The sequence below is a fragment of the Mirounga leonina genome, unplaced genomic scaffold (genome assembly GCF_011800145.1).
Source record: "Mirounga leonina isolate KUSES-001 unplaced genomic scaffold, KU_Mleo_1.0 Mir_166, whole genome shotgun sequence".
Taxonomy (NCBI): domain Eukaryota; kingdom Metazoa; phylum Chordata; class Mammalia; order Carnivora; family Phocidae; genus Mirounga; species Mirounga leonina.
Genome location: NW_023270418.1, coordinates 26,748,024 through 26,773,046, shown reverse-complemented (window position 1 = coordinate 26,773,046; position 25,023 = coordinate 26,748,024). Strand labels below are relative to the sequence as shown.

Below are 25,023 nucleotides of genomic sequence, written 5' to 3'. Positions count from 1 at the left end.
GATGCCCAGCTTTGTTTTTCTTTTGCAACATTTCCTTGGCGATTCGGGGTCTTTTTTGATTCCATACAAATTTTAGGATTCTTTGTTCCAGCACTTTGAAAAATGTCATTGGAATTTTGATTGGGATGGCATTGAAGGTATAGATTGCTCTGGGTAGCATAGACATTTTAACAATGTTTATTCTTCCGACCCATGAGCATGGAATATTTTTCCATCTTTTTATGTCTTCTTCAATTTCTTTCATGAGTGTTCTGTAGTTCCTAGAGTATAGATCCTTTACCTCTTTGGTTAGGTTTATTCTGAGGTATCTTATGGTTTTTGGTGCTATTGTAAATGGCATCATTTCTCTAATTTCTCTTTCTACAGTTGCGTTGTTAGTGTGTAAGAAAGCAACTGATTTCTGTGCATTGATTTTGTATCCTGCCACATTACTGAATTGCTGGATGAGTTCTAGTAATTTGGGGTGGAGTCTTTTGGGTTTTCCACATAAAGTATCATGTCGTCTGTGAAAAGAGAGTTTGACTTCTTCTTTGCCAATTTGAATACTTTTCTTTTTGTTGTCTGATTGCTGTTGCTAGGACTTCTAATACTATGTTGAACAATAGTGGCAAGAGTGGGCATCCTTGACGTGTTCCTGATCTTAAGGGAAAGGCTCTCAGCTTTTCCCCATTGAGGATGATATTCGCTGTGGGTTTTTCATAGATGGATTTTATGAACTTGAGGAATGTTCCCACTATCCCTACACTCTGAAGAATTTTAATCGGGAAAGGATATTGTATTTTGTCAAATGCTTTTTCTGCATCAATTGAGAGGACCATATGGTTCTTCTCCCTCCTCTTATTAATGTGTTCTATCACAGTGATTGATTTGTGAATGTTGAACCACCCTTGCATCCCGGGGATAAATCCCACTTGGTCGTGGTGGATGATCCTTTTAATGTATTGTTGGATCCTATTAGCTAGGATTTTGTTGAGGATGTTGGAATCCATATTCATCAGGGATATCGGTCTGAAATTCTCCTTTTTGATGGGGTCTTTGCCTGGTTTGGGGATTAAGGTAATGCTGGCCTCATAGAATGAGTTTGGAAGTTTTCCTTCTGTTTCTATTTTTTGAAACCGCTTCAGGAGAATAGGTATTATTTCTTCTTTGAATGTTTGGTAGAATACCCCAGGGAATCCATCAGGCCCCAGACTCTTTTTTGGGAGGTTTTTGATCACTGCTTCAATCTTGTCACTGGTTATTGGCCTATTCAGGTTGTCAATGTCTTCCTGTTTCAGTCTTGGCAGCTTATAGGTTTCCAGGAAGGCCTCCATTTCATCCAGATCGCTCAGTTTATTGGCATATAGTTGTTGATAGTAATTTCTAATAATTGTTTCTATTTCCTTGGTGTTAGTCATGATCTCTCCCCTTTCATTCATAATTTTATTAATTTGGGTCCTTTCTCTTTTGGATAAGTCTGGCCAGTGGTTTACCAAAAAAATGTTCATCATCATTAGCCATCAGGGAAATTCAAATCAAAACCACATTGAGATACCACCTTACACCAGTTAGAATGGCAAAAATGGACAGGGCAAGAAACAACAAATGTTGGAGAGGTTGTGGAGAAAGGGGAACCCTCTTACACTGTTGGTCTGAATGCAAGTTGGTACAGCCACTCGGAAAACAGTGTGGAGTTTCCTCAAAAATTTAAAAATAGAGCTACCCTATGACCAGCAATTGCACTACTGGGTATTTACACCAAAGACACAGATGTAGTGAAAAGAAGGGCCACATGCACCCCAAAATTCATAGCAGCAATGCCTGCGATAGCCAAACTGTGGAAAGAGCCGAGATGCCCTTCAACAGTTGACTGGATAAAGAAGATGTGGTCCATGTGTACAATGGAGTATTACTCAGCCATCAGAAAGGATGAATACCCAACTTTTACATGAACATGGATGGGACTGGAGGAGATTATGCTAAGTGAAATAAGTCAAGCAAAGTTGTCAATTATCATATGGTTTCACTTATTTGTGGAACATAAGGAATAGCATGGAGGACATTAGGAGAAGGAAGGGAAAAATGAAGGGGATGGGAATCGGAGGGAGAGATGAACCATGAGAGACTATGGACTCTGAGAAACAAACAGGGTTTTAGAGGGGAGGGGAGAGGGGGGATTGGTTAGCCCAGTGATGGGTATTAAGGAGGGCACGTACTGCATGGAGCACTGGGTGTTATACGAAAACAATGCATCGTGGATTACCACATCAGAAACTGATGTACTGTATGGTGACTAACATAATAAAATTAAAAATTAATTAATTAATTAAAACGGGGAGATGTACAGCTATGTATTTCCATACTAGCACACTTTTGATTTATGTTCAGTTCTTCCTAAGAAAAAAATTCTGCAAAAGTCTTCATAAACAGATCATTACACAAGTTGTACAAATATTTCTGAAAGATGAGTCCTGGAATTGAAATAGTTGGGTAAAATAGTATGTATAAAAATGGAAGATATTCCCAAATTGGATTTTAAGTCTTTGATGAATTCAATATGTGAGAGCATAACATGAGACGTGTCCATCAATAGGAACACAGGTCCATTCGTTATGGTATAATCCACATATTGGAATAATATGTAGCCATTAAAGAATGAAGCAGGTTATATGAACTAATAAGGAAAGAATTCTAAAATGTATTGCTAAGTGGAAAACAAGAACAACAAATAAAATGGACAGAATCACATTTACAGTATGCTATCACAGTATGTACACATCTAAAATTGCATAGAATACCGTTGGAAGGTTACATAAATATATCACATCACTGGTAGCCTTTAGAGAAGGGTATAACTGGATAATAGGGTTCAAAGAAATAGAATTAATTTCCATTAATATCCACTTATGCTCTATAATTACATTGCTAATTCAAAAAAAAAAAAAAAGAAACAAAATCTACTCAGAAGTATAACTGATTTAGCCAAGAGAGCCAACAATAATCAATTCTTGCTGTGGCCCAGCTGTGTTCCCATGAGAATCTTAATATAACTCTGAAAATGTGGAATGGAGTACCTGCCCTAAGGCAATTCTTTCTTTCCTCTAAACGCACATGCTATCTTGATATCTTGTCAACCTAGGTTTGACTCTGCTACAAGAGAAGGGCAGGTGAGGATGCCTGAGATCTTTGGTGAAACAGAGCCAGAGAAGGTCAGGCAGGCAAAGAGCAAAAGGAGACCTCACCCACCTGTGGACATTCTGGTGCCTAGTAACCCCCACCCACTGGCAGACAAGAAGTGACCTTGAAACTGACCAATTCTGGAAAACTCCTCCTCCCTGGGGAGAGGTGAAACTTCTTTGGGCTCTCTCTTCCACCTGTTCCAACCTCCTCTACCCACAGAGGATGTCATTCTGATTTTGCACATAAGAAGACTCAGTCTCAGATAACTTGTCCAGTGAGAGAATCAGGATTAAATCCTAATTGTTATCACCAAAAAGTTCAATGTTCCTTTTCCTATATTGGTGCTTCTTAAATTGCATTTTTGGCACTTCCCTAGAGGCATGTGGTGATGGGCTTTGGGACACATGAAGCCATAAGATCAACATGGCTCTCATCTTCCTGTGATATACATTTTATTGAAATATCTGTTGAAAGATATATTATCTTATATATTTAGATATTTTGTGGAGAATTTAAAATCCACGTGTTTCAGAATGCATCTTCAAACAAAATTGAAGACTGTTCTGGTCTATCCATATCTCTGCACTCTTAAAACATATGCTTATTTTCTTCTTCCTCGGGATATATGATTGGAATTCTTTGAGATGTACTACAATATAGGACACTCACTTTCTGCTATGAAATGTATCATAAAGCACATAGGGTTATCTCCCTCTTAATGGTTCAGGAACATTTTGAAGCAGACAAAGAATTAGTAGTTTTTGTCCATCTGTTTCTTCTTCTAGGCTGTGGGATCCTCAAGGAAAAGGGCTGATGTCATATTTATTTTCTGCAATCCTGGTGTTCTGTAAATGTTGGCTGAATGAATGCACATTTTTTTTTTAAAGATTTTATTTATTTATTTGAGAGCGAGAATGAGAGAGAGAGCATGAGAGGGGTAGGGTCAGAAGGAGAAGCAGACTCCCTGCCGAGCAGGGAGCCCGATGCGGGACTCGATCCCGGGACTCCAGGATCATGACCTGAGCCAAAGGCAGTCGCTTAACCAACTGAGCCACCCAGGCGCCCCATGAATGCACATTCTTTTGTTGACAGGAAAGGAAGCTTTCAGAACATCTTCTTGGATGCCTCCACACAGGGCTTATGGATGAGCAGTGGAACTTTGGAAAAAATGATAGGAGCTTGAAATACATTGAACGCTGCCTCCAGAATTTCCCAGGATTTGGTGTGCTGGGTCCAGAGGGGGACCCTATCTCTTGGACTGTGATGGAACAGTCTTGTGAGATGAGAATGGGTTACACTGTCCCCACATACCGAGACCAAGGCTACATGAAGAAAATCGTTTTCATTTTATAAAGTATTTTATTCAGAAAAAATGCCATTTTATTTGGTGGTGGCAAATGATAAAGAAGAAAAATGTCATGCACTGAGAAATGTGGGGTTTAATGCTATTCCTCATGGCTGGCATTGATGGAAATGCACTGCCAAGAAATATTACTTAGTGCTATTGTCCATTTCAAGCCTTTCTTATCAGTGAAAAAAATACCATTTTCAAACACAAATCTGATAATGTGTATTAGCACAAAAACATCCAATGATTTCAGGTCCATGCATTACTTAACCCACCCTTGTATAATATTTTGTCCTCCATATTACAGAAAAATGGAAGCTTGAACTTTGGTGTTATGTTTTGTCTTTATGGTGAGAGACCTCTCAGAATTAAAATCATCCAATGTCAATCATTAGTGCCAGGATAGCTCTTTCAAAGCAACATTTGCCACTTTGAAGTCTTCTTTCATGAAAGAATCCTGCTTTTTCATGCTTCTATGCTTTAAAATTAAGTCTATTTTGAAACGTGTCTCCTCTGCTATTGTCCATTTCCTCTGACAAAATATTCCAAAGGACCTTTCAAAAGTTCAGTTTTTTTTTTTTTAAGATTTATTTATTTATTTATTTGACAGAGAGATAGACAGCAAGAGAGGGAACACAAGCAGGGGGCGTGGAAGAAGGAGAAGCAGGCTTCCCGCTGAGCAGGGAGCCCGATGCAGGGCTCGATCCCAGGGCCCTGGGATCACGACCTGAGCCGAAGGCTGATGCATAACGACTGAGCCGCCCAGGTGCCCCAAAAGTTCAGTTTTTGATCCTGGGTGCCCTCTCAAGAGTTTTGAGATACTCTACTGAACTAAATTATGTGGACATCAGTGAACATTTGGTTTTCTTTTCCTTTTTAAGATTTTATTGGAAGGATTTTATTTATTCCCAAGAAGAAAATAAATATACGTTTTAAGATTGTGTGTGTACGAGAAAGACAGAGAGCGAGCGAGCGCAAGCCTGACCAGGGGGAAGGGCAGAGGGAGAATGAGACTCCCCGCTGAGCAGGGAGTCTGATGCGGGGCTTGATTCCAGGACCCCAGGATCTTGACCTGAGCTAAAGGCAGATGTTTAACCGATTGATCCGCCCAGGAACCCCGAAAGTTTCATTTTTCTGATGAGCCTTTTTTTTTTTTTAAGATTTATTTATTTATTTATTTGAGACAGAGAGAATGAGAGAGAGAGAGCACATGAGAGGGGGGAGGGTCAGAGGCAGAAGCAGGCTCCCTGCCGAGCAGGGAGCCCGATGCGGGACTCGATCCAGGGACTCCAGGATCATGACCTGAGCCGAAGGCAGTCGCTTAACCAACTGAGCCACCCAGGCGCCCTCTAATGAGCCTTTTATCAGAGGGCTGGATAGGTTGAGTTGTGTGGCTTAACTTCATATTTCCAGCATGACTTTTCTATCTGTTCTATATTAGTTTCCTATTGTTCTTATAACAAATCACCACAAATTTAATGGCTTAAAGCAGCAAAATTTATTATCTTACATATCTGGTGGTCAGAAAGGCAAAATGGATCTTAGGAGAGGAAAAGCAAAGTGTCAGCATCAGTTTCTTCTGGAGTTTGGTCGGGAGACAGTTCCTTCTGGAGTCTGGAGGAAAGAATCCATTTTCTGCCCTTTCTAGCTTGGAAAAGCTGCCTTTATGACTTATGCTGTGGTCCGGCATTCCTTTGTGTGCTTTTCCCACACAACCTTCTCCTCTTCTGTACTCAAAGCTCTCTCCATGTCCCTCTCACATGGACACTTGTGATTACACTCAGAACCCACTTGGGTTAAGTCAGCGTATTCATCCCATCTCAAAATTCTTATTTAATCACATCAGCAAAGTCCCTTTTACCACATAATTTAACTTTCAAAGCTTCTAGGTACTAGGACCTAGATAGCATTGGGGGTCATCATCCATCCTACCAAAAAGGAGTGTCAGGTTTATGTTTCTCTATAAGCAAAGTCACCGCATACTTCCAGAACTCACAGGTTCTCAGTCCGAGACTGACTAGCATTTGTATATTCTAGGTCTGGATCATGGGAGAGAACTTTAGTTTGAACCCTGTGCCTATCAAAAATTCTATCAATTATGACTTAGAGGTCAGGTTATGTAGAAACATTGATATTCACGGCCCATTCATTTAGGGGATCTGGGGAATAAAGCACCACAGATACAAGAGAATTTGATCACTGCCATGGGACAGTCACTGTTGTATTTTCCACTCACTTTTCTGAGTAGAAATTTTATTTTAAGTGGTTGGATTCTGGCCATACTCTACTATGCTGTATTGGGTATGTGAGTAGGGTGAAAGGGAATGGTAGGATTCATCTCTAGACCACAAAAAGCTGCATCCTGATGTGATGGAGAAAGGCACATCAATCAGAAATTCTGGACTATCTAGGGGAGTGGGTAAATACGTCTATGACGTAGTCTGCCAGAAGATGGAGAAAAAAAGAGTTTCCATCTTATCTCTATCTTCCAGGTAACAGGCAAGTGCATCTATTTTATACCCGAATCTTAACTTGCAACTTAGACTGAAATATTTCTATTTTAGCTCCCTAGACTATGGATAAGAGAAGGTGGGCATGGAGACTTAGCAAGTCATGCTTCTATCCTCCACAGAAGGGCAGAACTAGAGGAAAGAACAGAAAAGCTAGGATTTTCTGTTGGCATTTGCAATAGGGGCTGATGTTACAGGTGACACAAAAGAGAAAAAACACTAAGATTACCAAAGAATTTTGAGTTTTAGAGGAACAATAAATCTTTTTTCCTTTGCTCTAAAGGTTTATTTACCCATTATTTTGTGATGCAGAGAATGGGGTTACCTTACCAGTTAGGAAGATGGGATGGATGTATCCTCCTAAGCATTCAGGATGGTAAATACCAAATTCTTTGTATGCATATAACAGAGGCTTGAGATAGCTTCAAATTAAAAAAAAAAAAAATCAGAATTTACTTAAACTCTTATATGTGTTTTGCACATCCACATGATCTCTAAAACTTTTTTAATTTAAAAGAATATTCATTATACTTTAATGAAACAGCCCCAAATACTCTAAATTATTGGCATATTTTCTTGAAAAAAATGTTTCTAGAAAACATTTTTCTAATGTTCCATGGATTCAATCTGATGATCTTGAAGTGACAACTCTTGTTTGTTATGGTCTTCGTTATGGTTCTCGTTTTCCCCTTCATTTAAGAATTTATAAAAGCTCTCATTTTTATGTTTAACGTCACAAAGAACTGAACACATAGAATAGCCATATTCAATAAGGGCTTGGGTTTTATCTCCATGGTTGTAAAAATGCCCAACAGTATGAATAGCAACCAATTCACCAGATGTATTAAACACTGGGGAGCCAGAGGACCCACTGGAAAAGCTGGTATCATAGCTAAGTGTGTCAGGACTCCAAACTTCTGGTAGGAAACTTCTTTGGGTGAACATGGAGAAAACATTATAAGGGGCAGCATGGGGTTCTACCATCCCATCTTGGTGTTCTAGGTACCTCTCTAACCGCCGGTTTAGAGGAATCACAGCACACCCATCTATCTTCTTGACCTGGCCTTCTGGGTGACCAATTAAATAAACCAAATCACTAGGTGTTTGAGAGGAAATTCGTTCAAACAGGCCTGGAGGGAATCCATTTCCATTATTTCTTAGCTTTAGAATGGCATAATCTAGAGGTCCATCAGACACTCCAAACCATGGCTCAATGTCATACCAATCAACATTGATAGGGCAGAACCTTTTATAAGTGAAAGTTACCTTTGCACATTTGCTTATTATATCTGGCCACAAACTTGGATCTGTGCCTTCTCCCACCATAAGATGTATTACATGTCGACAGGTGAAAATATAACCATGATTGAAGACAAAGCAAGTAGCATTCCCTGTGTTTCCATTACTGTCCCATGCCATGAACCCAACTGACTTACTAAGATGAATAAGATCTTCACAGGTTGCAACTGAAGTAGAATTTTCAGTCACTTTCCCAAAGTACTTTTTATATATGTTGAATTGTTGAAAGGTTGTCAGTTTGGTTCTCTTCCGTTCATCCCGAAAATACTTTCTCATCCAAAGTGCCTCCTTATTAAAATTTGGATATTGATCCATTATATGTTTGTCCAACATTTGGCAATTCTTTAGCCAGAGGTTAGCTGCCTTCCTCGGGATAGCTTGAATAACATGCTGCATACCCACAGGGGGCCTTTGCCTATGTCTTGAGTTGTTCCTCCGGTATTTTCTGTTAAGACTATTATAATAACCCCTTATTCTGTAAATTGTGCGTCGTTTTTTACCTTTAATACCATGCCCTAGACTCTGAGGTGGGACGATTTTTTCTCTGTTGGACTCTACAACTTCAGTTTCCCCATCTGCCTCTGGTTCGTATTCTTTGATCTCAGACTGTATCTGATCCTGGGGACCGATTTCATCAGTGGCATTTTCATTCTGATTAATTTTTTTAGGAGCACCTCTCCTGACATGTTTCTTAAAAATGTCCATTTCTAAGGTTTTTCCACATACTTCATCCACCAGGGACTGCTTTCCATGAATTTTCTGATGATCTTCCATTACTTTCCATTCAAATTTGTCAAGGTCGGACCGAAATCGGCCATCCTTGCTTAGAGCTTCTTCGATAGTCTCACCCTTTAATGCGTAGATACAAAGTGTACTTCCTCTTTCATGAAGCTCCTTGATCTTGACAATCTTCTTTATATTCTTTCCAACAGCAACAACGTGAAAAAGAATGCATTCCATGTTTGGATCTTCACATTGGCGAAACATCTGATCATCTTCCTGGTTACCCTTTCTTTGACCAAATGTTATTTTAAAATGGGAATCTTTAGGTAGGCACTTGAGAGGCATTCCTAAATTTACATATCCGCCTATAGTTTTCTCTTCATGAACAAGGATGTTCTTATTAAAATGATTCTCCATCTTTTCTCTGAAATTGGCCTTAGCTCTCAGGGCTGAGTAGATATTCTCAGTGAGTTTACCATGGGTTGTAAACACACTACGGTCTAATTTCCTGGAGCTTTCACTCAAGGTAAAAGTAAAAGAACATTTTTTACTGGTGCTCAAGTCTCGGTTCTGAATTTCCACAGAGGCTTCCTGCTTGACTTCACTTTTAAGCTTAATGGGACTGCTACGCTCTTTCCTGTCAGGCAGAGAATGAGCAGCAGGTGTGCCAGGACATGTCTGCCTCATGACAGCATCCTTAAAAAAGGAAAGATTAAAAACTTAGTAAGAACCACCTTTAATAATAACGTTTCCTGTTTTTCTAATTATAAAACTGATAGATACTGTGAAGAAGAATTGGATAATAACATGGATAATGAATAATGGAGAAAAAATACCAGTCAAGTTATTCTATCACCAGAGATAACCATTCTACGTGTTGTTTTATTTGTTTCTATGATTTCACATGCACATACAAATCACTAAGCAATCTGCCATTGATTGACATGTCATGAAACACATTTAATGACATACATGCCATTCAACAACCTCTGAAAACACAATTCGAGGGGCCACAGGATATTTCACTGTACAATAATTTCTAATCCATTCTTCTTTTGCTGGATACTTAAGATTCTTTCCAAGTTTTTACTACTCTAAATATGACAAACATTTCTACACACAAAACATTTTGTCTCAACATCTGAATATTTCCCTAGGCTAGATTCCCTGCTGTAGAAAAACTGAGACTAAGGTTATAATGTACTTCACAACATCTATGCTGCCCAGCTCCTTGCCAGAGAAATTGCACCAGTTCATCCTGCTTCTTCTCCCCTTGCTGCCCAAAGAGAGCAACCAAATGGTTGACTCCTCCAAAGGATTTCAGTACTATTATTTTAAATGTCTACCAATTGATAGATGAGATGCCATTTAATTTGACTGTTTCTAAAATCTGCATTACTTACTAGTAAAGCTGGAGCTATTGAATGCACCTCTTGGACAGCTGAAACATCACCTTGCAAAAATTCCCATTAAGTATCTGTTTAGTTCTATTCGGTACATGTTTCAACAGCAGTAAGGAAATACATAATATACTAAAATGATTGATAAATCCCAGGATCGGATAGATATACAAGTAAATACACATGGGTATATACACATAAATATACATATTCAAAAACATATGCACATAGAACCAGTTGGCAATAGCGTGGGAAAAAGTATTGATAATCCGATGGCAACAGGAATCAAAACCAAGGACATAAGTGAAAAACATGACACCACAGGATTCAGTAGAACTTGGATGGGAATTCTTGTGGAGTCTCAAGTCTTGGACCTATTCTATATGAACAGAAGAATAAAGCTGGAGAGAGTAAACTCAGGAGGGACAGAGGGGCTTGGTTTATTTAGGAGGCCAGCGCAATTGAATGAGCTGTCTGGTTTCAGGCACAGTGAGTTTCTTCCTCTCATGGTGCTTTCCTTTTCCTTTGCATTTATTCATTTCCAGGTTTTTTCTACAAAAAAACAGTGGTTCCATCCTGCTGTGAATATCCTTGAATGTTTCCTGGTGTACACGTGCAAGAATGTCACTCAGGGGTAGGAGTGGGACTGCTCCAATTTAGGATCTCTGAATACTTCCCTTTATTAAATACTGCCATATTATTTACAGAATGGTTGTACCACCTTGTACTTCCACTGTGGGACATCTACATCCTCATCCAAAGTCAGTACTGCCCAACTGTCAACATTTGCCAATCTTGTGGGTGTGAAATGGCATCTTAATTAGTTTACTTACTAATAGGAGTTGAACGCCTTTTCATGCTTCTGCCTGTTCATGTCTCTTGCCCGTTTTTCTATAGGACTATATTCCTTTTGATCACTGAAAATCCTTTCTATATTCAGACACAAGTTGTTTATTTATTATATGTCTTAAACATATTCTTGGAGTATCTGGCTTGCTTTTTCATTCTCATCAGGCATCATTCCAGATAAGAAATCCTTAGTTTTCTGTTGTCACGTTTATTAATCAGTCTATGTCATAAGATTAACTTTCATAGAATTATTCTATTCTTTTTCTAAAAAATGTAAAGGCTTGCTTTTCCTATTTTATTTTTATTGAAATAAAGCCTACTGTAATCATCTGCCACATTCTTGAATTTTTCCACACCATCAAGTCTAACTATACTGCTCCCAGATATGTTTTCTTGTGCATGTGACTTGACTCCCACTATTTCCTCATGCTGGATACACTTTCCTGGTGAAATTCTATTCATCCCGTAAGATCTTTCTCAGGTGATACTGCCTAAATTTTGAGTGCGAATGAAGCATTTTCTCCTCTGCACTCCAAAACACTTGTTTATATCTTGAGTCAGTATTATCATTTTGCATATTTTGTGTTGGTCAAAAACCGACTCTGAAGTCTGACTGCTTGGATTCAAATCCTCACCCTCAAGTTCATCATTTTTGCAACTTTAAGAAAAGTGGGTTTCAGTTTCTTCAATTTTAAAACAGGGATGATAACAATATCTATTGTTTTATTAAATGTTGAATGAGATAATCCACAGGACATTGCAAGAGTAATTTCAGGTACACACTAATTTCTCGGTAAGCAGTAACTGCTTAATTATTTTGGCCTGTCTGTCCTTCTGATATCAAGCATCTACAGTGTTTGTTAGTGATCTTGTTGTCTAATAAGGCACTTTGCACTGCTAATTCATACACTATCATTTGGTTTTGACAGGCACTTATAGATGTGATCTCCCAAATATAAAATTTCCACAACACAGAGGAAGGGTTTATAACCGCCATTCTTTATGAGCTTATCCCCTTCCAGGATCCTAATACCGTACTATGGTTAGAGTATGCTGCTCTAGCCAAGAGTTGTTAAAAAGGAGACATACCTGGGCGCCTGGGTGGCTCAGTTGGTTAAGCGACTGCCTTCGGCTCAGGTCATGATCCTGGAGTCCCGGGATCGAGTCCCGCATCGGGCTCCCTGCTCAGCAGGGGGTCTGCTTCTCCCTCTGCCCTCTTCCCTCTCGTGCTTTCTGTCTCTCATTCTCTCTCTCTCAAATAAATAAATAAAATCTTTAAAAAAAAAAAAAAGGTGTATAAAAAGGAGACATACCTGTGACTCTTCAGGTCTGGTACCCCGGCCATTTTCTGTAGCAGTGAATGACTTGTTCTCTTCAGGTTTCATGGAGTTCATGATGACTTCGAAGAAACTATGACTTGCTTCTGCTAGTGGCCAAGTCAGAGAAACAAGGTTGGATTTACCCTCCCACTTGCAATGACTAAAAACAAAGGAAAGACAAGGTACATGAAACAACTTGCAAACACTGGGCCCCAGGCCGTGCAGAACAGTGATCTCCTACCTCTCAGAGACAGAAATCAAATGAGGTAATCCCCATGAACCTCTAGCTTTCTGCCTGGGGAGTGTTTCCAGACCATATCTCAGGGAAGGGAGACAGCAGAGCCTGGCAGTTTCCTTGGGTTGAGAAGACAAGCTCAGGGTCATGGGAGGCCGAAGTGGCTGGAGTTTGTAGGGCAGACTACTAGAGAGAAGAAAGCTACAGCCACACACAGGATCGGAGATCTGCAGTGGGTACCCCCTGAAATCCCAGCCGAGTATCGGTCAGTCCATGCAAGTGAGGAAGCTACCGGAAGCCAGGGGAAGAGCCACTTAAAGGAAAAAGTGGAACAGTTCTGAGGCTCACTCAGGCCTGAGAATAGTTTCTGCTCGCAAAAGCCAAACTAGAAAACTTCACCATGCATGAGGTATCAGGTCGAGTATTCAGGAAGGTACTGTCTCCGTAGTGGGATAAAAGCAGCCCCAGACTGAAGGCTGCCCTGGTCCCACCTGAGGAAGTTGAATGGCAACATTTGCCAGGATCAAACTGTTTGCAAGTCACATGACTGGGCACTACAGCAAAGCTTAAGACGATCAATGAGAATTGAAACATTTCTGGCACCCCAAAATGTGGAATTAACAAAGCTGGATGTCCAATACAAAATCACCAGGCATGAACAGCAGAGGAAAATAGGACCTGAATGAAGAAAGAAACTGAGGAACAGAAACAGATCCAGAAGGGACACCGTTCACAGAACTAGTAGCAAAGAACACGGAAATAGTTATTACCTTGAAACTCTGGCCAAATGTAACAGGGACCAGATTTAGCCTCCACACTGAAAACAAAACAAGACAAAATGGGCAAAAGATAGGTAACAATGATTTACAAGGAACTGGCTGGCCATCATGCAGTTAAGGACAGTACAAATAGGGCACCCCCTGTGATTACTGCAGCTGCCCGCGTGAGAGATCCCAGGCCAGGCTGCGAGGGGGGCAGTACAGCCAGCTGGAATCCCTGAGTTGAAGAGTCAGAGAGAGGGAGGTGGCAGAGGTGACAGGACACAGAAGGGAATGCCCTCCCCACACCGAGAACTTGGGATACACGAAGAGGGTTCCTCTCAGGTATTCCGGGGAGAACTGAGCAGAGCAGCAATGGAAGAAAGTACCTAAGGCCAAGAAAGAACCACCCCGAAACGTCAAACCCTCTCCCTACACCCCTCCCAGGGATCTGGGGTTCCTGATTTGTAAATGAAGATGTTTGGTGTAGATCAACCTTTTACTGTTCCTGTGAATTACCCCCTCTGGGCTTGTTAAAAAGGAAGATATACCGGATCCCACCCTCAAAGATCATGATTCAGTGACTCTGGGCTGCAGTTTTGATATTTGATCCGGGCCCCCCCCCCCCGCCCCCAGCCCAGAACGTTCCCGCCTCCACATCCCCCCCACCCCCCTCTCCTGATGCCCAGGCACACAACAGGGTAGCTGAAACAGCTTCCTAGCTGATCTCCAGGTGTCTTTCTAGGAGGAAAAGTCTCGATCTTTGAGGAGGGGGGCGGGAAGGAGGTTCCTACAATGGGAGGCTGCTTATCCCTTAACCCCAAACTTCTTGCTTATCCCTTACCCCCAAAACTTCTTGGCTCAGGACCAAGGTTTTGCCTAGTGCTCTTGACAACCACCCCTAAGAGCTCCACGTCCCACTGAGGACCAGAGCACCACTCACAGACGCGGAGCGTGTCCACGGGGCCGGTGACCGCTGCCTCGGGAGTCGCAAGAGCTGAGAAGACGTGGCACGGACGGCTCCCCGCGGGCTCTCTTCCCTCGGGGAAAGTGGAAGTGAGCTCTCCCGGGCTCTAGGTCCTGCCAACAGGAGGCGAGAGGGCGGTGTCCGCCCTCATTGGCCGGGAACACAGCCGCTTCAGGAAGCCATTGGCCGCTCCCGGCACCGGGGCGGCGGGCGGGAGAGGCTGGGCGCGGACCCCATCCGGGGAGCTGGAGGGCGCAAGGGCTGGATTCCGGGGCAGGAGCCCGCGCGCGGGAGCCGCCTGACGCTGCGGCTCGGTCTCCGCGCACGCACTCCCCGCGCTGGCCCTGGGCGGGCATCTCGTTCCGGGACCGACCGCGCACTCTCGCCCCGCTCTCCGGGGCTGTGGGGCTGCGGTCGGGCGGGCAGCCGAGCGAGCGCGAGCGGGAGTGGGAGGAGCCTGCGATTCCCGCTCTCGCGGGGCCGAGTCCGCAGCGCGTAGGCGGGACGGGCGCTCCGGGCCTGCGTCCGGGGCCGCCGGGCTATATGGTTCGGCCTGCGGGGTGGGCGGTGGCGCGAGGCGCGTCCCGGGTGGGACCCAGCGGCCGCTGGAGGGCCGGCCTGAATTGGGCAGAGGCCCGGCCGGAGTCTTCGGGTGTTGGCCGGGCGCAGCACGGGCTTCCAGCGGTCTAAAGGGCCCAAAGCGGGCAGCAGCGCTCCTGTGGTCTGTCTAGTGGGACTTGGCCCCCCCATCAAACGAACCAGCCTCACCGAGAGGCTAATGCACACACTTAGGCCAAAGCAAGAAGCCCAGAGATCTGAACTTCTCCCTAAATCTTCCGCCCCCCCGCCCCCCTGATTTGCCGGAGGAGTCTTATTTTATCAAGGACCTCTTAGAGGGAAATCCGCCCGGCGAGGGCCCAGGGCCTTGCAGGCATCTCAGGCTCTGGGGCCTGGGGTTGCTTGATCACTGTAGTTCAGCCCCTATTCCCAGCGGGCCGGTGTTTTGTAGTTGACATATTTGGGTCTCATGGGATCTTCGCAGTCACCCCTGGAGTTAGGTTGGCTTTTGCTCCCATTTCACAGATTAGGAAACAGGACGGCTTGCCTAAGACCATGGGACTAGTTGGGGGCTGTGGTGCACTGGAGGAGTTTAACCTTAGAGTGTCATAGCTTCTTGCAGGGAGACCTTGGGCAAGTTCACTCCCCTCTTGCGGGTCTTGATTCCCTACTTGTTACTTAAACCCGTCTGCCCCTTTCTGATTCTCCTTCCATTCCTGTTCCAACTTACCACTTGGGTAGCTTTAAAAACCGCGGAAACTCAGACCAGGGCTTCACAACGTTTATGATGCATCAGAATCCTCTGGTGAGCTTGTCAAAACAGATTTCTGAGCTCCCTCTGTGGAGATGCGGACTCGCTAAGGCTGGAGTATGGCCCGGTGACTTGCATTTCTCAAGAGGTGATGCCAGTGCTGTTGGTGGCCATCTCTAAGGCCAACTGGTAATTTCAGTGACCAAAATGTACTCCAAGTATTTACAAATATTAACTAGCTTACACACATATTTTTTTTAAGATGTTATTTATTTATTTGAGAGAGAATGAGATAGAGAGCATGAGAGGGGGGAGGGTCAGAGGGAGAAGCAGACCCCCTGCTGAGCAGGGAGTCCGATGCGGGACTCGATCCTGGGACACCAGGATCATGACCTGAGCCGAAGGCAGTCGCTTAACCAACTGAGCCACCCAGGCGCCCTCTTTTTTTTTTTTTTTTTAAGATTTTATTTATTTGACAGAGAGAGATAGTGAGAGCAGGAACACAAGCAGGGGGAGTGGGAGAGGGAGAGGGAGAAGCAGGCTCTCCGCGGAGCAGGGGGACCGATGCGGGGCTCGATCCCAGGACCCCGAAGGCAGTCGCTTAACCAACTGAGCCACCCAGGCGCCCACAAATATTAACTAGTTTTATCCTCTAACAAGCATAGGAGGCAGCTACCCTTATCCCCATTTTAAAGGAAATTGTGGCCGTAGAGAGACATCAAGCAATTGACCTAAAGACAAACAGCTATTAGCAAAGCCAGGATTAAGCAGCCAGGCACGGTGTCCTTAGCCCCCTTCCATTGCTTCTCCGTTTTCTTCCAATAAGCTTCCAGGACCCAAGCCCACCCCAGCACTTTCTGCCCCCTGCTCCCCTCCAGTCCCGCTCCCCACAGCCCTCACTTTTCCCAGTGTGACCCTCCCTATTCGCCCGCGGGCTCTCGTACAGGCAGCTCCTGGGGATGTGGTCAGCACGGGCAGTCCCCTTGCAGGATCGCCCAGGCAGGGAACAGAGACCCCAAGAACAGAGCCCAGTTCCCAACACCAGTGGATGGATACTCACTGTGGGTAAAGGTTCTCCACCACAGCTGGAGTTCCGAGCATGGCCTGCAGAGGGCGCCAGAGAACGAGCCTGATGGAAAGGGGAGGGAAAAGGAGGCGGGGAAGCGGGTGAGGTTTGACACTCATTGTCGCCAAAGGCAGCTTGGTGTTGGTTTGCCCACTCCTTCATTCTCTGTCGCCCAAGAGCTTCCCACCCCTTTAGGGGGCTGCACTGTGGCACCGGATGGAGAGGGGACAGTGGCCTATGCCGCGTCAGGTACTCCCTGAAAGGACCTGCTTCTGTCAAGGTTGCTTTAGCTCAGGCTGGCTCAACCCTCTTTTTCTAGCTGCCTTGGTCTCAGTTAACTAAGGCCCACTTCGCTGGTCTCTGGGTTCATCACTCTGGGTCCTTGGCGGTTTTGTGAAAGGCTTCGAGGGGGCAAAGCCAGGGTGGCACCTGTCATTGCCTTAGCAGCTAAGTATTTCTGGGTGCTGACAATGGGGAGCAGAGTGCGTGGGCCTGGGGGTCAGGAGAGCAGAGTGGGAAGTGTCCACTAAACATCAGGCATTGTAATTTGAAATTGTCCAGAGCATTGCCTCATTTCCTCTTTCTGCTTAATTCATTTCCTATTTCACAGATTAGGAAACAAGGGAAGTAAGTCGCCTGTGGGTGGAACTTGAAAGGATTTTCACTCCTGTCAGATGCCAAAGCCAAAGTCCTTTATTGTGCCAAGGCTGCCTTTGTAGCATTTCAGTGCATGCGGGTTCGGTGAAACAGGTCTGTACACTGATGCATCCTTCTGTCTGTCCAGTCATCTATTCCTTTATTCGGGACTCATCTGCAAGGCATGGGTCTAGTTGGTATTGAAAATACAGAAGAATAGGGGACTCTGCTGTAAAGTAAAGGAGAAAAAGATGTACACAGGAGATCAAAAAGATAGACACAGAATATAGATACCTGTTTTCTTCCAGGTAATATGATGGAAAAAATTTACTCTGGCCTTTCAGATTATTGCCTTAGGCTGTGCTGTAGTAATCTCTGAACTTTTAATTTCTCACTGGTATAATTGGTAGCAAGTTGAGCACTCACCCCATGTATACTTATTTACATTATATATTTTAATAACATAGTAAATGTTAGGCGCATGTAACTTTTCATGTTTAGATAAAAATATAAATGGAGGTTCAAATAGTTTCTTCTTTCACCCCAATGGACCATCTCGGGCACTTCCTGCAGAGCTTCCTCAGTCTGGAAGCTTTCACCTGGATCTGTGCCTGGCTCTCTTCCTTCTTTCTTCAGAACAACACCAGGTTTTCAGGGTGGCCTTCCCTGACCACTTCCTATTGAATATGCCCCCCACCCCCGTATGTCTTCTGTCTCCCTATCCTGCTTTATTGTTCATATACAGTATCTCACTCTGTAATAAATAGGATCATTTTCCATTGGCTTAGTTTTGCCTCCTCACATCAGTATCTAGCTTGTAGACGGGCAAGGGGGAGTCCCATAGTGGGAGGAAAGCAACAGAACCAAAGGGCAGGAGGTGGAGGGGAAAGCCCTGGGCTGAGGTGGGAGAACATGGAATATGGGGACAGCTTGTTCGTGCCTCCTTTGTCTCCTCCATTCTTGCAATCCTCAGGGCCAGGAGCACCCAACCCTTTCCTCTGGCCCACTTAGCTGCAGCCTCTTCCTCTTCTCTCCCACTTTTCAGGCCCTATCCCACAGGAAGGACAGGTAAATGTCACATACACAGATCCCTCCAGGAACTCAGTTACAGTTCAGAGACTCTGCTCTCGTCTCTCTCAGCATCTTCTCTTTTAAAGTGCTGGTGGGGTTGTACTGGGTGTTCTGGGCTAGGAGCCAGGAGATCTCATCTCGGAGCCTGGATTTGCCCCTGAAGAAAGGTTGAACAGAATGGTTGAACAGCCTTTCCTCACCCTAGCTGACCCACTTCCTATACAGGAGCCAAGGACCCCTGAGAGTTGACCTTGGAGTGACTTCTTAGCCACCCGATGGTCTGAACAAATGACACATGAATCTTCTGAGTTTACCAGTTTCGGCATAATTTAAGGAGAACATCGTGAGAAACCTACTCAGGGTGTGGAGGTTATTATATGATTCATAATCAGTGGGAATGAGTGATACGTCCAGGGAGAGCTAGCATAACTAGCCAGGGACAAAGTCGATTGCAGATACATATTAGCTCCTCTGTGACATCCCCACCCCTTGCTGCGACTGAGCCTGGCATTTGCACCAGGGCCCCGGCAGCACTCCCAAGGAGGAAGGATATGCTCTGCCAGCTCTGTCCAGCCCTACATCATTTTATAAACATGACATTGGGTTCAGCCCTGCTTTATCTTGTGCTTTTGATTGTTAATCAGTCTGAAACCCCCCATGGCTAGTCATCCACTTCGTACTGGCTGCATGACCTTGAACAAGTTACCTATTTTCTTTGAGCCTCAGGTTCATCATACATAAGATGGAGGAAATAGGGGCGCCTGAGTGGCTCAGTCGGTTGGGCGTCTGCCTTCGGCTCGGGTCATGATCCCGGGGTCCTGGGATCGAGTCCCGCATCAGGCTCCTTGCTCCGCGGGAGGCCTGCTTCTCCCTCTCCCACTCCCCCTGCTTGTGTTCCCTCTCTGACTGTGTCTCTCTCTGTCAAAAAAATAAATAAAATCTTTAAAAAAAAAAAAAAAGATGGAGGAAATAGAATGTCATCAGTCTCGAACATGGGGTCGCAGGATGTCAGTCCCCTGAGGATTGGAGAAAGATATCTGCGGCTTTGGAAGACTTCAGAAATCATATCACTAACATACTCATCTATAGAAAATAGTGGAGGAAGAATGCTAACCGCAGAGCAAGTAAATAGGAACACAGACCTCAGACAGGAGCAGATAACAAGGAGAGGAAACAGCGATGAGCAAAAAAATCTGGCCAAATTTATGTATATGGTTAAATCTCAATGACCATGGTAGACCCTCTGGAAATGACTGACAGCAAGGGCGAGTCTACCACATCTGGTCTGAACCACCAGGGTTGTGCTCCCAGCCAGCAGGGCTGGGGGAAGAGAGGTTTGGTCTAGACCATCTACTCACTCCTCTGGATGTGAGGAGGGAGAAGGACAAGGGCTGAATCTTTAGAAAGACATCATCTTATTGGGGTGCACCGGGGAAGCCGAGGGAGAAGAGCTGGCACTTTATCTCTTATAGTAGGAGAGAAATTTGTATTCATTTATGAATACTAGGAAAAATATTATTGATCAATAAAAAGTTAATCAGTGAATATGATGGAGAAGTGAATTAAGATTCCTTAGTGGAGGTGCCTGGTCCCTCCGTGTGACCTTCAGCAAGCTCTGCATCTCTAGTCTGAGTGCCTGTACTCACCAGCTCAGCCTGTGGGTAAATGTCACCACTGCCCTGCTGTTGAGGACCAACAGGGGCTTGAGGATGGAGGAGAGATGGGGCTTGACAGGATGGGCCCAGGGAGGGCATATGCTAGGCCACCTCCCACCCGCTTCTTTCTTCCCTATCCCCAAACGTGAAGGTTTTATGTAGTTCCCGTCTCCACAGCAGTCTGCCCTGTGACGTGTTAGGACCTGGGGTTTCTTCCAGGTTCATCTCTCTGCTCAAAATTTCAGGCCAACTGACATTGCCTTTTCTTTTCTTTTGCTTTGCTGTTGCAGATTTATTCTGATTTTGTTTCTTTTATTTTCCCCATTATTTCATATAGTTATTGGTGTGAAGGAGACAGACACCTGCAACTTGGTTCACCATCTTGATTCCCGCTCCACCTGGGACTTTCGTCACTCTTTCTCAAGGCAGACCCAGTGCTCACATTGTATCAGCACCTTCATACCAGCCACCCACAGTTGTCCTGGGCGTCCCATGAACCTGGGCCGACCCAAATTTCCTGTGGAAGCGAACTCCCCTGAGTTGTGACCCGAGTCTCGAGTTTGCATATGAATCTTCCCTTGACACAGCAAGCAGTATTTTCTTCTACCTTCAGCGAGGCCTGAATCAGGAGTTGGGGCAGCCCAACAATTGATCTGAGTGGGCTGTCTCTGCAGGTAAACTTGCTGTGCCAGCTTAGGGTACAGAGGTAATTACAGGGTAATTATTGGAGTTGCATCATTTATAATCATATCAAACATAAACATGAAATTCTATGGTTTACCTTTTGTTGGAGAGATGGGGGTGGGCATTGGCCAATCACCCAGAGCCAATTCTGTTACGATTTCTTGTTTTATATAGTAGCTTCAGCGTGCACAGTGTTTCACATTCCAGTGGCAGGGTTGCAGGGCAGGGCCAGAAGAGGCCTTTGTTGTATTTGTGCTCTTCCTCAAGTGTATAATTCAGGGATTCTGAATTAGTAATATCAATTTTCAATTATAAATTGCTTATCATAGTGCCTGGCACGTATTCTCTTGTTCATCTGGAATTTCTCACCACTTTTTCATCTGGTTCACTCCTACTCACTCTTCCATCCTCACCATCCTTGTTACTTCTTCCAGGAACCCTTCTGATACCAGAGCTTTCTCCTGAGACCACACAGGGCAAAACACAAAGGGCTGAACAAAGAGCCAGACTCACAGGAACACCTAACCCAGGATCAAGCTTTACAAATGACTAGTGAAGGGTATGAGAAAGGAGTCACAGGAAATACCACATCTAGCAGAGGACCCGAGGCCGTGGAACTTGATCCTTTGGGTGCCATTTTCCGCATCACAGTGATAAATGCTACTTGTGTGAGTGGGTGAAGTTAGCCTAGGAAAGCCATTTGTTTGGGATTTCACCTTTTATACTTTGCGAATCACAAACTAGGAGACTGACATTCATTATTTAGCATAGCAGTGCCTCACAAATCCATAAGTAGCAGGGTTATTTACAACAAACCCTCTAAACAGACTAGGTCTATTCTAGTGACAGTTTTATTAAAGTCCCTCATTTATATTTTAGATAGTAGATTCTATCTATCCAGTTTCATAAAGTGTTCTGACTCCCAGAAGTAAGAACTGCCCCTAGCTTCCCTATCACATGCTTACTGGTAACCTCTTCTATCCCAAGAACACTCATCATACATGTTGACAGGCTCTGCACCCACCACCTCCAATGTCTGGTCTCGCCAGATTGTGAGTTGTTTAGGACTGTGGCAGGGCCTTTTAACATCCTGCCTCAACATTAGAAAAGTTCCCGGCACATCATAAATGCCCAGTAAACATCTGTGAGTTAAAGAAAGCTATTTTGTGACTTGTGCTTCAGTATTATAGAGGATTTTCCCAAGATGACTAAAGAGCTTTGACATTTAAACAAATGGAAGTAATTTCTGTGGGTAGCAGGTCCACTGGGGCCATGCACATGAGGCCACAAAGAAACCAGACAGCATCCCACCTTTGCCAGCACAGAGAGGCATATGGAACACTCTCCTGACACAGATATTTCATGTAATGTGCCATCAGCTGTCTTTGGACACCCTGGTTTCAGTATCCATCCAAGTATGGCCTATTCACACATCACTGGTGAGGTCCATGTGCCTTCATGCCTGAGCCCCCTTTAGGCCCAGCATAGTGGGCTGGCAGGGTCTGTGTGCCACGCTGGAGGTTGGGCAGGCTTCTCTCATTCTGACCTGGTTTCCAGCGATCATTTTCCAGCACAGAATGAGAGAGATCACGTTTAGATCCTCACTGTGGAAACAAGACAAGACAAACTTTTAGTCCCCACTCCTGTAATTTCTGATACCATCCCATTCTAGAGCTCTCAAGCACTCGTGTCCTTGATGAGATACCTGCCTTTGAAAAGTTGTCCATTTTGTCCATTTGACAACTTTTATTCATCCCAGGGAATGAATTTGTCTTCTCCTCACTCAAAAACTGATATAGGAGAAATACAAAAATGTGTAAGAAATAACAATATTGAAGAAGGCCACAATATTGATTAGAACATGTTTTTTAATATGTCTCAAACTCAACATCTGGAGGGCATGTTCACACCAGGTTCCAGGTTTGCTCTCATTGGAGGTACTGAGCTTCAGAATATCTTCCCTTACAGAGAGGATTTTGTTCAGATATTCTACTCTAACTGACTTTGAGAATGTAACTGTTCCGGGCTCCTCACCCAAATTTTCCTGACAATCTGGGAAGAGAGGTAAGAAAGCAACCCTGTTCATGGTTCAGAGTTCTCTGCTTCTTTGGCTTTCACCTGATTAGTAACTCTGTACAAGTGCTTGGTGGTTCCCAACCCTGAGCTTATATCAGAATCAGTTAGTGATGGTGACCAGAGGGGAGGTGGGCAAGGGGATGGGTGAAATAGGTGATGGGGATTAAGGAGGGCACTTCATGTGATGAGCATCAGGTGTTGTATGTAAGTGTTGAATCACTAAATTGTACACCTGAAACTAATATTACACACTATGTTAAATAACCAGAATTTAAATAAAAAGTAAACAAACAAAGCCAGTGAAGAGCCCAAGAGACATGGTAAGTAAATGGAATACCTGATCCCAAACTAGAGTCTGTACAAAAGGGGAAAATGATATAAAAGACACTATTGGGTCAACTGACAAAATTGGAATAGGGATGGTATAGAAAATAATCATATTGTATCAATCTTAAGTTTACAGGTGATAAAATACTGTGACTATGTAATGAATATCCATGTTCTTAGGAATATACACTGAAGAATGTAGAGGTGAAGTGCAATGGCAAATGCAAGGTGCTCCACATGGGTCATGAGAACATACCATGTATTTATGTTGTGTGTAAAGAGGGAGGGAGCCCAAGCAAGTATGAGCTCAAGTCTAAAACAAATGGAGGGAAATGGGAACAGTGGGTAAATATGGACGAGGTAATGGGTGTTCATTCTACTCCTATTTTCTTGAAATTTGTGTTAAGTTTGAAATTATTTCCAAATGAAATTTTTTTAAAGATTTGTTTATTTATTTTAGAGAGAGAGAGAGAGCATGTGTGAGTAGGAGAGGGGCAGAGGGAGATAGAGAATCCTCAAGCTGACTCCACCCTGAGCACTCAGCCTTGATCCCACGACGCTGAGCTGAATCCAAGTGTCGGATGCTTAACCTACTGTGCACCCAGGTGCCCCTAAAAAGGTTTTTTAAAAGGAACAAAAAAAGAGAAGCATATGGAAAAGGTCATGTGCTTCCCTCTTAGAAACTACATTGTACTGAATCTGTCCTGCAACTACCAACTTCCTTTCTTTAAGTTAACGAGTGTTTTAAAACTTTCCTCAACAAGCACTAGGGAAAAGTCATGTGCTGTTATCCTGGAAAACATAGTGTGCTCAAACCCCACTTCAACTAACATTTTCCTTTCATTATGATGGAAGTGTTTAAAAACTGAATGGTGGGGGTGCCTGGGTGGCTTAGACAGTTAAGTGTCTGCCTTTGGCTCAGGTCATGATCCCAGGGTCCTGGGATCCAGCCCCACGTAGGGCTCTCTGCTCAGTGGGGAGCCTGCTTCTCCCTCTCCCTTTCCCTCTGCCTGCCACTCCTCCTGCTTGTCCTCTCTTTCTCTCTGTCAAATAAATAAATAAAATCTTAAAAAATAAAATAAAATAAAAACTGAATAGTGGAGGCACATGGAAACGACCATGTGCTTAACTCCTAGAAATGATAATCTGTTAAAACTGTCATGCAAATTCCATCTTCCTTTCAGTCAGGTATAAATGTTTTCTTTCTTTCTTTTTTTTTTTTTTTTAAAGATTTTATTTATCTATTTGACAGAGAGAGAGATAGCGAGAGCAGGAACACAAGCAGGGGGAGTGGGAGAGGGAGAAGCAGGCTTCCTGCTGAGCAGGGAGCCCCATGTGGGACTCGATCCCAGGACCCCAGGATCATGACCTGAGCTGAAGGCAGATGCCTAACGACCGAGCCACCCAGGCGCCAGGTGTAAATGTTTTCATACATACAAGCACTTGGGTAAAGCCAGGTGCTTATTTCCCTGACACTACAGTGTTCTTATACCATCTTTCAACGAACATCTTCCTTTCATTAAGATGTAATTGTTACTAAATGCATAAGTAGAAGCATATGGAAAGGGCCATGGGCTTATCTCTTAGAAACTACATGGTGCTGAATTCATCCTGTAACTAACATCTTCCTTT

The 25,023-nt window shown here is 43.9% G+C and overlaps 2 protein-coding genes and 1 pseudogene across 4 annotated transcripts in view; 1 reads left to right on the top strand and 2 right to left on the bottom strand.

Moving 5' to 3' along the window:
• Positions 1-5,981: 5,981 nt before the first annotated feature.
• FAM111B (family with sequence similarity 111 member B) lies at positions 5,982-14,958 on the bottom strand. 3 transcript variants are annotated; one of them, XM_035012918.1, is made up of 4 exons: positions 14,544-14,628; positions 13,613-13,659; positions 12,602-12,767; positions 5,982-9,735 (listed from the first exon to the last, which is right to left on the bottom strand). In XM_035012918.1, the coding sequence occupies exons 3-4, from the start codon at positions 12,680-12,682 to the stop codon at positions 7,624-7,626; spliced, it is 2,193 nt and encodes a 730-aa protein (XP_034868809.1). In that variant the 5' UTR covers positions 12,683-12,767; positions 13,613-13,659; positions 14,544-14,628; the 3' UTR covers positions 5,982-7,623. The 3 variants fall into 3 exon arrangements, with proteins under 3 accessions (XP_034868809.1, XP_034868808.1, XP_034868810.1); XM_035012917.1 differs by lacking the exon at positions 13,613-13,659 and having other exon boundaries at positions 14,544-14,958; XM_035012919.1 differs by lacking the exons at positions 13,613-13,659; positions 14,544-14,628 and having other exon boundaries at positions 5,982-10,991; positions 12,602-12,670.
• Positions 14,959-16,879: 1,921 nt separating this feature from the next.
• The window catches only part of LOC118016303 (glycine N-acyltransferase-like protein 2), a 12,910-nt gene continuing 4,766 nt past the window's right edge, over positions 16,880-25,023 (top strand). The window contains exons 1-2 of the mRNA XM_035013738.1: positions 16,880-17,191; positions 17,553-17,692. The gene's annotated coding sequence lies outside the window, so the exon portion shown is untranslated. The remainder of the gene's footprint in view (positions 17,192-17,552; positions 17,693-25,023) is intronic.
• On the bottom strand, positions 21,033-23,182 carry LOC118016304 (annotated as a pseudogene).